Source organism: Ursus arctos, unplaced genomic scaffold (genome assembly GCF_023065955.2).
Source record: "Ursus arctos isolate Adak ecotype North America unplaced genomic scaffold, UrsArc2.0 scaffold_34, whole genome shotgun sequence".
NCBI lineage: Eukaryota > Metazoa > Chordata > Mammalia > Carnivora > Ursidae > Ursus > Ursus arctos.
This window is the reverse complement of record NW_026623030.1, coordinates 10,654,866-10,667,581: the sequence shown is the minus strand read 5'-3', so window position 1 is coordinate 10,667,581 and position 12,716 is coordinate 10,654,866. Positions and strand designations below refer to the sequence as shown.

General features: G+C 45.4%; 1 protein-coding gene across 3 annotated transcripts in view; it reads right to left on the bottom strand.

Moving 5' to 3' along the window:
* KREMEN1 (kringle containing transmembrane protein 1) overlaps positions 1–12,439 on the bottom strand; it is a 62,521-nt gene extending 50,082 nt beyond the window's left edge. The window contains exon 1 of one of the 3 annotated variants that reach the window (XM_044378986.3): positions 12,262–12,439. In XM_044378986.3, coding sequence (XP_044234921.1) covers positions 12,262–12,358 — 97 coding nt within the window. In that variant the 5' untranslated portion in view covers positions 12,359–12,439. The remainder of the gene's footprint in view (positions 1–12,261) is intronic. The other 2 variants (XM_026484730.4, XM_026484731.4) reach the window with 2 other exon arrangements.
* Between the last annotated feature and the right edge of the window lie 277 nt (positions 12,440–12,716).

The window sequence follows — 12,716 nt, the reverse complement described above, 5'->3', positions numbered from 1 at the left end:
GACAGCAGAAAACATTTTCCAATGGGAATATCTTCTGTTCCTTTAAAGATGTCTCTAAAATTTGGTAAGTGGGTAGAATTATAGAAATACAAGGCTTAGGTGGAAAAAGCTCCTTTTACTATTTAGAGGGCAACACAATAGTGTTGTCAAATGTCTGCTCAACATACCTACTACCCTGCTGGGTTTCTGGTACAGACTGGTGTCCAGTGGGCACTTGTGGGTACATCTTCAAAGCTCATGCTCCTGGGAAAAACTACCTTCTGCACACAGACACTCAAAAGCACTACAGGAATGCTTCTTTCAGTTATGTGGAGCCCTGAAGTAAAGAGTAAAGAGACATATGACTATGGGAAGGCAGGGGTTCCAAATGTTTTCCTACCCCGACACGGCTGAGGTAAGAGCAGTGATTCCCACGATCATTTAGACTTAGGTTATCAGATCTAGACTACGGAGAGGATAATTGGGGAAGGGGTTCCTCCGTGTACACAGTACGTATAAGAAATCACTGGAATAAAGAGGAAAGGACACCAGATAACTAGCTGACACTGTGTGGTTTGAGCAAATCACCTGGACACTTAGGGCCTGTTTCTTCACCTGTGAAACAATGGGGTTTGAGACACATGGTCTCAACGTCCCTTCACTCTAAACTCAAATTTCAAGAGTCTATCATAATGGAACTGAAGTTCAAAAGTCTGTGTGACTAGAGAGAGTACTGATGGCTCAAAATCTCTTCCAAGCTTAACCTTCTCTAATTTGGGGGCACCCGGCTGGCTCAGTTGGTAGAGCACGTGACTCCTGATCTTGCGGTTGTGAGTTCAAGCCCCACGATGGGTGTAGAGATTACTTAAAAATAAAAGCTTATAAAAATACAATAAAATAAAATTTTCTAATTCTACATGTTTCTCTAATGGAAGTGACAATTCTACGGTAACAGAAGAAAATAACTCACCTCCCATGTGGGCCCTGAATCCATCAAAGAGGTACTTAAGCACTCTTTTTGCTTAGAAGAAACCATATCTTCAACAAATAAATTACAAAGAGAAAAGAAAAAGAGGGGAATCCTACAGGTTAATAGAGACTCTTGTCACATCACCTAAATGTACATTGCTTAGATCCCAAGTTAAACTGTAAAATGACTAACGAGACAACCAGGAGAATTTGAACAGTGATTACTGACTGGATATTTGATAATATTAAGGAATTATTGTTAGTTTTTCTAAGTGTGATGATGGTAATAGTACTAGGTTTTTGAAAAGAGTTCTTATCATTTAGAGAGAGATACTGAAACACTTGGAGATGAGATGAATATCTGAGATCTGTTACAAAATAATCCAGTTGGGGAGATGAAGCAGGTCAAATGAAATAATATTGGCCATCGTTGATAATCATGGAAGCTGGGAGATGGATACATGGGACTTCCTTATATTCTTCTACTTTTGCATGTATTCTAAATTTTCCATAATAAAAATTTGTTAGAGGACACCTTGAAAACATATTGTTTTGTAATTAATTTACCTTTTTTTCTTTTCAAAAACTATAAACAAACTAGTGGGGGAATGGGATAGGCTGGTGATGGGTAGTAAGGAGGGCACGTACTGCATGGTACACTGGGTGTTGTACGCAAGTAATGAATCATGGAACTTTACATCAGAAACCAGGGATGTACTGTATGGTGACTAACATAATATAATACAAAATTATTAAAAAATTAATAAAACAAAAGTTGGCTTAATGCACATTTAAAAAAACTATAAACAAACTCAATCAGCTGTAAATTCAGTCATCTAAATTCAAGAAAGACATGCACATATCACGTTCTTGGGCTATGTATTAACAGTTGAAATGACAATAGAATAAGCTGTACTTCAGCCCAAAAGAAATAAAAAAGAATCATTCTATTTTTTTTTTTAAGTTATCAGTTTGTTCATTAAAAAATCTTTTAGGTCTTTCTTTTTATTCTAGGAAACAGTGTCCTTTTTTTTTTTTTTTTAAAGATTTTATTTATTCATTCAACATAGAGAGAGACAGCCAGCGAGAGAGGGAACACAAGCAGGGGGAGTGGGAGAGGAAGAAGCAGGCTCCCAGCGGAGGAGCCCGATGTGGGGCTCGATCCCAGAACGCTGGGATCACGCCCAGAGCCGAAGGCAGATGCTTAACGACTGAGCCACCCAGGCGCCCCAGGAAACAGTGTCCTTAAAAACAGTAATGGAAGAAAAGGTTATGCCTCTCGAAGTTATTTTAACTAAAGAATTTATACTTTTGGAAGGGGGCTTGAAGTCTTGTATTTGACTCTCGAGTTTATTCATCTCTATTAAGAGATGAAATATTTAATTACTTAAAAGACTATTCCAAGAAAAAAACCTACTGTAAGCATAAGACCAGAGGTTTAAGTTCAGAAGACCCACGAAAACACTTCAGAGAGGACTCCTTATTATTTGTTATATAAAAATTTGAAAAACAACCCAGAATGCAGTGCTGCCTGGGTCCCAACCACTCTTTTCCCGTCTGGCTCTCATCTTGAATATGCTCCACTCCTACCCAGGCAGGACCCACTGGAAAATATGCCATGGTTGCCACCGTGAAGGACATGAGTTCCTGCCAGGAACAGTCCCCATGAATACGCAGTAGTGCCTGAGGAATTTAAATCAAGGATGCAGTAGTGCGTTAGGATATTAAAAAACATATCATCAAATTGAAGACCAAGAGATAGCTTCTGAGAAAGAGTCTGGCTCCATAACATATATAAGGAGATGAGGCCAAGCTTCAGTGAAAGAATGGACACACTCAGACAGAGGTCGCCAGCTCAGAAGAATTTGTTTCATGAATTAACCACGGATTTTACTGCCAGTGCCACCAGAACATAGTCTATCACGCTTTGGTGATGGCACCTGTCTTGATATACTGTATGAAGACAAATGGATCTACTTCAACCTTGAAATGAAATTTCACACTACACATAGTTTTCACATAAGGGAACAGGAAGCTTAAGATGTTTTAAAGCTCAGGGGCGCCTGGGTGGCACAGCGGTTAAGCGTCTGCCTTCGGCTCAGGGCGTGATCCCGGCGTTCTGGGATGGAGCCCCATGTCAGGCTCCTCCGCTGGGAGCCTGCTCCTTCCTCTCCCATTCCCCTGCTGTGTTCCTTCTCTCTCTGGCTGTCTCTCTGTCACATAAATAAATAAAATCTTTAAAAAAAAAAAAGATGTTTTAAAGCTCAAAATCCAGTTCTCTGATGGCAATAACTTAGTGCCTTATAAATCAACTCTAAAGGAAACAAACACAGGACAAAAAGATGGAGCACTATTCGAGAGGTCAGTGTCTAGGACGGATAGCACTCTACTCCTATAGGAACTGGCGGCTCTAAAACAAGTCCCGCGGTACACGCTGCCACAGCCTGGTCAGACTTGGTCACCTTGAACTAGAACTGCTCGAGAAGCACCTGGCCCTGCTGCCAGGAGCCCGTGAGTTTCTTGAGCACCTCACTCATCTTCGTATCTGCAGCAAGTACAGGCCACTCAGAATGTGACTGGCAAACGTTAACTGAATGTGGGAAGCAGGTGTACGGGGGAGCTGGGGTAAAAATGCATTCCGACATATTCAGAGTGCCCTGGTTTCCTCACCAACTCATGTCTCCAGGCTAGCAATCATGACTTACCTAGCAATGTGACCTATGAGAATCTGAGAAGTTCCAGGAAAGCAGGTAAATCAAGTACTTGGAAATCAAATACTTGCTATTTAAACGAGAGGAATCTGCTATTCAAAGGAGATCTACGGTGAAGCCATTTGTAACTGGGAATAATCAACCCCCTTTGTAATGAAAATATACATTTTTTATTCTGCGTGTGCTTTAAGCAGGAGACACCTGGCACAAATCCACACTTTGCCTCACCGTCTCTTGACCAACACTATTTCACACTGTCTGAAGCTCTCGATCAGTATAAAAGGAGATAAAACAGACTGATATAATCTAGCTTCTGGACAAGTTTCATCAGTATTGCCTGTGCCCTATTGTTAATTTCAGATAGCAAGAAAGTTCCCATATAATGGAGTCCTGGAGGGCAGCCAACACTCCATGGGAGCCAGGCGGTGGGCTATTTAGCTTCCCTTGGTTGATATGGGATGGCCAAATAATACAAGAATTCTTGAGTTGGGAGCTGACTAGCAGGTCAACAGCATATCCCTAGAGCACATCTTTAAAGTAAAACCTAAAGCAACAAAGTTGTAGTCTTTTATGAACTGGCACAGGGAGAAGTCCTAGTCGGAGATGCTGTGCATACAGCAGGCATGTGATAGGCACTTGTTAGTTGGTCCCAAGATAAAAACATGATTCAAGGGACGAGTTTCAGAAGTTCTGGCCAGGGAGACAGTTTTGGGTGGAAGGAAAGACTCAGTGTAGCACTAACTTACAAACAAAAACAAGCAGAAGCTGTCATGTCTAGCCAGCCGGAGCAATAAGGGTGGATGGTGACCAACAGATTGATTTCATAGTCAAAGGTATAAAGTTTCACAGATCTAGAGTTGGGCTGCCAGATTTAGCAAATGAAAATATAGGATGTCAGTTAAACAAATCCTTTTTTAAGGTAAGTATTCCTAAATACTACATGAGACAGACTTACACACACAAAAACTATGCATTATCTGACATTTGAATTTAAGCGAATGGCCGATATTTAATCTGGCAGTCTTACTCCATAGAGAGTAGAAACACGCTGAATCTCAAATGTCCTTATTCCACTTAGGTTTCCAAAACACTGTCCACAGAAATGCTTGAGAACTCAGACATGGATAATGAAGAATCTACTTTCTTAAGAGTGAAAGGAGATGTTGATCAGAGATGCCTTCTCCTAGGTCACAGTGAAAGGAAGGACAAAAGAATAATACAATTAGGATGGGGTTTCTCAACCTTAGCAATATCCACATTTGGAGCCAAACAGTTCATTGGCGGGGGGGGGGGGGGGGACTGTCCTGTGCATTGTAAGATGTTTACATAGCAGCATTCCTGGCCTCTACCCGGTAGATGCCAGTAGCATATCCTACCCCACCCCACCCCACTGAGTTGTGACAATCAAAAATGTTTTCAGATAATAAGAGGCACCTGGGTGGCTCAGTTGGTTAAGTGTCCCACTCATGACTTTGGCTTAGGCTCTGCGCTCAGCAGGGAGTCGGCTTGGGATTCTCTCTCTCTCCCTCTCCCCCTCCCCCCACTCACGATTTCTCTATCACGCTCTCTCTCTCTCAAATAAAATAAATAAATCTTTAGGGGAGCCTGGGTGGTTTGGTCGGTTAAGCATCTGACTCTTGATTTCAGCTCAGGTCAAGATCTCCGAGTCGTGAGACTGAGCCCTGAGTGGGGGCCCAGCGTGGAGCCTGCTCAAGATTCTCTCTCTCCCTCTGGCCCTCCCCTGCTCTGTCTCTCTCTTTAAAAAAGTTTCAGATATTGCCAAATGTCCCCTGGGGACAAAATCTCCTCCAGTTGAAACCACTGAATGAGACAAAATGGTCAAATAAACAGAAAGTGTCATATCCATTAACCAGTGGTCACATAACAAAAGATTCTTCTCAAGGGAGAAATTCTCAGCTTGCCCTGGGCCCCCTTAAGCCCATAATAAGGATGAGAGGCCTAGTCATTTCAGCTAGGACAATCAAAAACCCTTCATCTGCCACAAGTGCTGGAGAAGACTCTTCGGTGAGCCAAGCCAACGAAGCTCGGCATGGCTATGCACACATCATAGCAAGCAGGGCATCCTACCCAGCCTTTGAAGACGTTCCTTTTAAGTTAACCTCCCTTCCAACTAAACTTTTTCCAAATCTCTTCCTGCCATTTGGAAGTTGAGTGATTCTCAGCTGAAAAGGCCTGTATATATGAGGTGCAGATGGCGGCAGTTATGGCCCTCACCAGATGCTGCAGTCTCTAATTTGATTGAAAGGATATAATTAGACAACAGAAACACTTTAATGAAAGAGCAAAACATGGAGGGAGGGAAGGATTGAAGGCCCTTAACTGATGCCAAAACACCCACCAGTAATAGAGGCTTTGAGTCTGGGGCAAGGGAAGGGGAAAGCCCCTTAAAAGGACAGTCCCCATCCTGTTTATTTCCCCATAGACATAGGAATAGGGATTTTATTATTGTAGATTTCCACTGTATTTTATGTGGGAACAATCTGATTAAAACCAGAAGAGTCTTCGGAAGAACATCAAAGAAAAACAAATATGGCTTCTGTGGTCATTATTAAAAATATTTTTACCAGCCCAATAATCTTCTTTGAAGATGAATTTTTATAGATTGAACAGCAGCAAGTAATTTCATACTGTGATGGCATTGGTTAATGATCGCTACCATTGTAGAAGAGGACCACTTGGTCGCCATGTTTTCATGCAACTTTAGGCCACCAAGGAACGTGGACAGCCATTTAGCGTATCTGCTTGGAAGGCATAAAGAAACCATGTAGAATCAGTCCTACATGCTGATGCTGCAACCATTTTGAATCATCTTTAAAAGCTGCGTATGCTGTTTTCACTATTTCCTAGCTTTCAAAAGTTGAGTGTGAGTATACTGTTCTGGTTCTAACCAAGAAATCTAACCAAACTGAAAGAAATCCAGCCCTCAAAGTCTAAAGTTGCTAATGTGGTGTGACACTCGGGTTTGGAAGCTGCTGCGGCCTCCTCAGCCCACCAGAAGCAGGGCCCGCCCTTGTGGTAAATTGAACAATAAAAGTTTAATGCTTTGGCGACTTGCCAAGGATTAAATCAGTGGCAAGAGAAACTAGAAGCTGGGCCTAGCAGAGGGGCAGCCCCTAGAGGGTCCTGTTATAATTGGGAGGAATAAAGGCAACCTTGCATGTTAGGTGACCTAAAATCTTTTGTCTGCCAGGTGTCTGGTAGCACCTAACTTCATTTCTCTTCAAACTGTTGCAAGTCTGGGGGTGCCTGGCTGGCTCAGTAGGTGAAGCATGCGACTCTTGATCTTGGGGTTGTAAGTTCAAGCCCCACGCCGGCTGGAGAGATTACTTAAAAATAAAATCATAAAAAATAAAATTAAAAAAAACCATAAACCATTGCAAGTCCAGGCTAGGGAGGTGTTTCCCTAGAAAGAAGACTAAAACGGGGTGGGGTGGGGGGGGCCAGGGAGCAGGGAATTTCCTTAGAGGAGAAGGCAAATTTCTGTATAGTGGTTATTTTTGAGAAGTATGGACACCCTTCTGACATTTCCACAATGGCCTCTTTCCTTTCTCCGTTCAGTCTGAATCCAGGATAATGTCTCAGAGGTGAGGTCTGGGGAAGAAGCCACTGCCATCTTGAGAAGAAGACACTGAAGACAACGGCGGGGGTGGGGGGGGGAATGGAATGAACTAGGGCTGTTCCTCCTGGTCTAATACTCCTGGGTTCCAGCCGGACTCTCCAGGTCAAACTGAAAATGGAAGGAATGTCAGTCATTGTTCTGCCCCATTCAGGGGCTGCACAGTGAGCCCGCCAGAAGCTAACCTGCCAAATGGCATCAGGGGGCTTGAGATGTCATCTTAAAAACTCCACAGGTAGTTTTCGAAGGGACACATTCATATCTTCCTCTGTTGTCCTTCTTCAGGAGGCAAAAACTCAGGCAAAGGCTACAGATCCAAACTTCCGGCCTCTCTCAAGTGTTTTGCATTAACTGTTCCACAGTACAAACACAATCAACTTGGTATGTTTGAATGCTTCATTTTGTTTTTTCAGAAATGTTTTAATTAAAACAAAATAAGCAGCCATGCTAAGCACATTGTTGTTTTTTTAAAAGGCCACGTTAAAAATGACGAGAGACCCATGGAAATAAAATTCAACTGTTTAGGAAAGTGATAGAAGTTTGTTTTCTTCTTTTTTTTTTTTCCTGGCTGTTTTTCTGTGTCTCAGGCTGGTGCCACCTGCTGCCTGGGCTTTCCTCTGAGAAACAGATCTCTCAACCGTTTGCTCCAAGCAACATCTGCATAGTTGAACAAACCATGGGCCAGTTCCAAGGCAGACACTATTTTCTGTATGTAGTACACACCGAACCATACTGAAATTCTTTTTAAGGCATTTTTTAAAGTATTATTAAAGATCTAAATGTATGTGAACTTCCCCTCATGTATCTTTAAAAAAAAAAAATGTGATAAAATATACATACAATTTACCACTTTAACCATTTTTTCTATATGTCTCTTAAAAATAGTTAATAGTAAAATGTAAAGGGTTCATTTATTCACCAAAACCAAGTCTCCTTTTCACCTTTCCAGACCAGTGAACACTGGGGAAAAAATCAGTACATATGGACCTAAAGCATGCCTTGGCAAAGTATACCTCAGGCCTAATCTGGCCCACTCCCCGGTTTTGTATAGCCTTTGAGCTAAGAATGTTTTTTTAGGGGCGCCTGGGTGGCACAGCGGTTAAGCGTCTGCCTTCGGCTCAGGGCGTGATCCCGGCGTTCTGGGATCGAGCCCCATATCAGGCTCCTCCGCTATGAGCCTGCTTCTTCCTCTCCCACTTCCCCCGCTTGTGTTCCCTCTCTCGCTGGCTGTCTATCTCTGTCGAATAAATAAATAAAATCTTTTTTAAAAAAAGTTTTTTTAAAATTTTAAATGATCGAAAACAATCAAAAGAATAATATTTTGTGACATATGAATATATATGAAATTTTCAAATTTCAGTGTCCATAAAGTTTTATAGAACATAGCCACGCCCATTCATTTATATTTGTCTCTGGCTGCTTTTGCCCTAGAAAGTCAGAGTGGAATAACTGCAACAGAGATAGTACAGAGCTTACAAAGCCCAAATTATCTACTGTCTGGCCCTTTACAAAAAATGTCTGCCAACACCTGACCTAGAGCCTCATTACAGGACCCCAAATTCTAAACTAAAGATGTTATATTGCCCATCACTAAAAATCCCTAATCTGTATATTGTGAAGCTATTTAAAGCAATACATTTTATCTTCATCATTTATTGCTGTTGCTTCAACTATGCCAAATAGTGATATTATCAATAATATCTATATTAAGTACACCCACTTGCTGTTTATTAGTAGTGAGCCTAAATGGAACTTCTTTCTTGCTTTCAGATTTATAAAAGGTCTCATTGCATATCTCAAACATTTAAACAGATTTGTCTAGAGGCCAAAACAAATTTTCATAAAAACACCAGAGTTCTTTGATATCAGGTCATTTTTGACAGTTTTGTGTTTCTTAAAATACTCAAAGCATAAAAAGAATGCGTTGACATAGAGTATGAAAGCATGTCAGTCCACTTTACTCCTATCAGCCCCTGTGCTGCATTCAGGTGAACTAACACTAATGATGTCTCTAAGAGGGTCAGGGCTCTATACAGTATGAAGTTCCCACTGTTCACTGAACTCATAGGTTTATGGCAAGACATACTACTGGCTAACAGGATGAATGCTAGATGAGGCTTTAGAGGAGAATGAGTATCACTGAAGGTGTTCACAGCAAATGTAACCTCAACCTCAACCAGAGTTGAGAAGCTCTGTTGATGCACACCTGACAGCCCCCAAATCTGGTAAAACACCCAAGCAGGTAGCTTGCCTTAGGTGGAAAACTCAAATAGCACAATTCTACCCAGGCTTCTCTGCTCTTCCTACCTCTAGGCTCTCCCCTACAGGTCAGTAAATTCCAGATGGGAACCCACTTCAGAGAGCCCATCAGCCCTATGGCACTGGCTACATTCCTCCTTAAAAAGGGAGTCGAGATTCCACCACTAACCTCTGTCTTCATCCTTATCAGTTGTGACGGAAGGGAGAGAATCTCAAAGAAAGAATGGAGAGGAGAAGGGAGATCATTTGGGGTTGGTTATACACTGTAATTAGAACTAGCTAGCATTGATGGGGAATGAGCTAACTGTTTTTATAAAGTCAGCATTCAAAAATGCAAACCACCAGTAATTTAAATATTACAAAATTGTGCAGAATATAAGTATTGAAATAATTTTTTCCATCCACAAATTTTAGAGAAAATTACAGTATCAAAAAATATAAAATGGCGAGTCTGGCATATCCTCAAGGATGTAAAAAACTAGTAGGCAGCCTTGGGACAGGATGTGATGCTTTAGACCATGTGGTATCTCCCTAAAACTGCTTTTGGAACTAAAAAGGAAAAGTCACTAAAGCCCTGGTGTACCTGGATGACAGGAAAAATTGCTGGGGAGGCTAACTGGAGGCAGGAACTTGGGTCACTTATCATAAATCATCTCACAATGGTTATTTATTTGTCCCTAACTCAGACTCCTAAATAAAAGTGCACCAAGGTTTGAAGTTCACACTGCCTAAGAGCTGCTGCATTTGACCCCTCCCAGGAAAGCAAAGGTGCCTGAGGAGAGGATGCCACCTTCTAACAAACATAAGCAGAACTGGCTCACTTAACACTTTTTAACAAACATAAGCAGAGCTGGTTCACTTAACTACTATTCTGCCCTTTCCAGAAGAGGAACCAGTTTATTTTCACCCATACCTCTCTCTCCGTAGAGGACATTAAATCCTGACCACACAGATGGCAAAGTAGAGCTAAGGGGTTACTAGGTTACAGTTATGTTGACATATCCTGGCTCTCAGAAAGTTCCTCCTTCATTCCTCACATACAGCAAATAGCAGAAATGATCAAACTTCTGTAGCAGTTTTTGTAGACGTCTCCTTGAAAGCTGCCGATCACTCTGAAACCAATTCCTGAGCCTAAGGTTTACAGCGCTTGGAGACCCCCTTCTACTGATCTAAAGCCAAGGTTTCCCTTATTTACAGGGCTTAATCAGCCTGGAAGCTCATAGCATTCTCAGGGCAAATGAGGTGTCTAGCACTTGGTGACCTGTGAAACACTATAAAAAGTATTATTAAAATATGTTTATTGACTGTCTTCTATATGTGGGTGTTACCTGCAGTATACCATTTTATCTTCACAACACCAGGCCAAGGGAATTCTCATTATTCCTCCATTACAGATGAGGAAACTGAGGCTTAGAGACAGCTGAGTCATGGCTCAAAATCACATCGTTAAGTCACAACACCCAGTCCTATCTTTTTCACTCATCCAAGCTGGTAAGTAAACAAAGCTACTTTTGAGTTTTCTTTCGGCAACAAAATCCTGTCTTTCCAACATTGCACAGTCTGCGACTTTGGGTGGAGAACCCTCAGCCGGTTTTCCTACTCCAGCAAACCGGTAATGAACCCTTCCCGGCCCTTTCGCGAATGCCCAATTCTCAACACCCAAACAACCTGCAGAGAAATGTAACTGGGCCAGACAACGCCCTCGTGCCTGCTCTTCAACTTGGAAAAAGTTCTGCTTTAAAAAAGGGTGTGTATGGAAGCTAAGCAAAGTCCCAGCTTCCATCCTAGTCCAGGGCCCCACCTCGGGAAGACCTGGCCTTGGCCTTGGCCTGGGGAGTGGGTGACCCTGTTGAAAGTGTGGGATTACCTTGGAAATGGGGCTCTGCATTGCACCTTCGGGATAAGCACCCTGAGATCTGTAGGGGAGGTTTCCCATCACCCCTTCCTCTCTCCAAGCTAGGCCCGCACCTGAGTCTGGGGAGGCTCAAAGCGGCCGGGAGGTAAAGAGGGGAAGTCCCGGCTGGGTACAGCGGGACGTCCCGCGACCCGGACCTGCCTCTTGCAAAGCGGGCAAGTCAACTCGACTCCTCCGGAGGCAGAAATTAAAGTGTCGGGCAAGCGGGCGCAGCCGGGAACGGGGCAGAGAGGCTGGGCGCCCGCTGCGCTCGCCTCCGCACCCGCTCCTGAGCCGGGAGGCGCGGGGGCGTCGTCGTGGGGTTTGCGGAGGGGATCCCGGCCCGGGGGAGTAGCTGAGGGGCTTGGGGAGAGGGTGCAGCGTCTCGAGGCGAGGTGCGTCGCTGAGAGACAGGACAGGATCCCGGGACGTGCTGGGGCAGAGGGGGCATCCCGACCCGGGGGGAGTCGCTGAGGAACTTGAGCAGGGGGGTCCCGGGTCCTCTGGCTGAGGAGACGTCCCAGCCCACGAGGCGTCGCTTCGGAGCTTGGCTAAGGGATCCCGGGAGTAGGTCCTGAGGCAGAGAGGGCTCCCGGGCCCGGGGGGCGTCACTGAGGGGCTGGGGGTGGGGTGGGGGGAAGCCCCGGGTTTTGAGGCGGGGGACCGCCCCGGACGGGGGGCGTCGCTGAGGGGCTGAGAGAGGGAGTCCCGGGAAGTAGGAGCTAGGGGGTTGGGCCCCCCCAGGCGGGCCGGCCCGCGTCGCCCCTCGGGCGAGCTCGGCGCGGGGCGGACGCCGGGGCTCGTTCACTCACCGGGTCCGGGGCCGAGGCCGGGGCTGGGCGCGGGCCGGGCCGCCAGCGTGAGCGCGGCGGCGGAGAGCAGGGCGAGGCGGGCGGCGGGCGGCGCCATGGGCCGTCAGTGCGGGGCCCCGGGGCGCGGCCCGGGGGAGAGGGGGCAGCGCGGGGAGCCGGGGGCGGCCATGGGAGCGGGACGCGGGGCTCGGGCGTGGCCCCGCCCCGGCCCGCCCTCCCCAGCGCCGCCACCGCCCCGGCCGTGCGGGGCCCGCCCGGCTCCGCGGCGACACCCGAGGGGCGGAGCCGATTGTGCACGCCCTCCCCTCCCGGTGCGCGCGCCGCGCCTGCCACTCACGCTCCAGGCCCCGCCCACACCCCCTTCCTCACCTGGGCCCTCCCCCACGGGGCACGTTATTGGTCCGACCGAGGGGCGGGGTCAGCAGGTGAGGGGCGGGATCCGGGGCTCCGCCTCC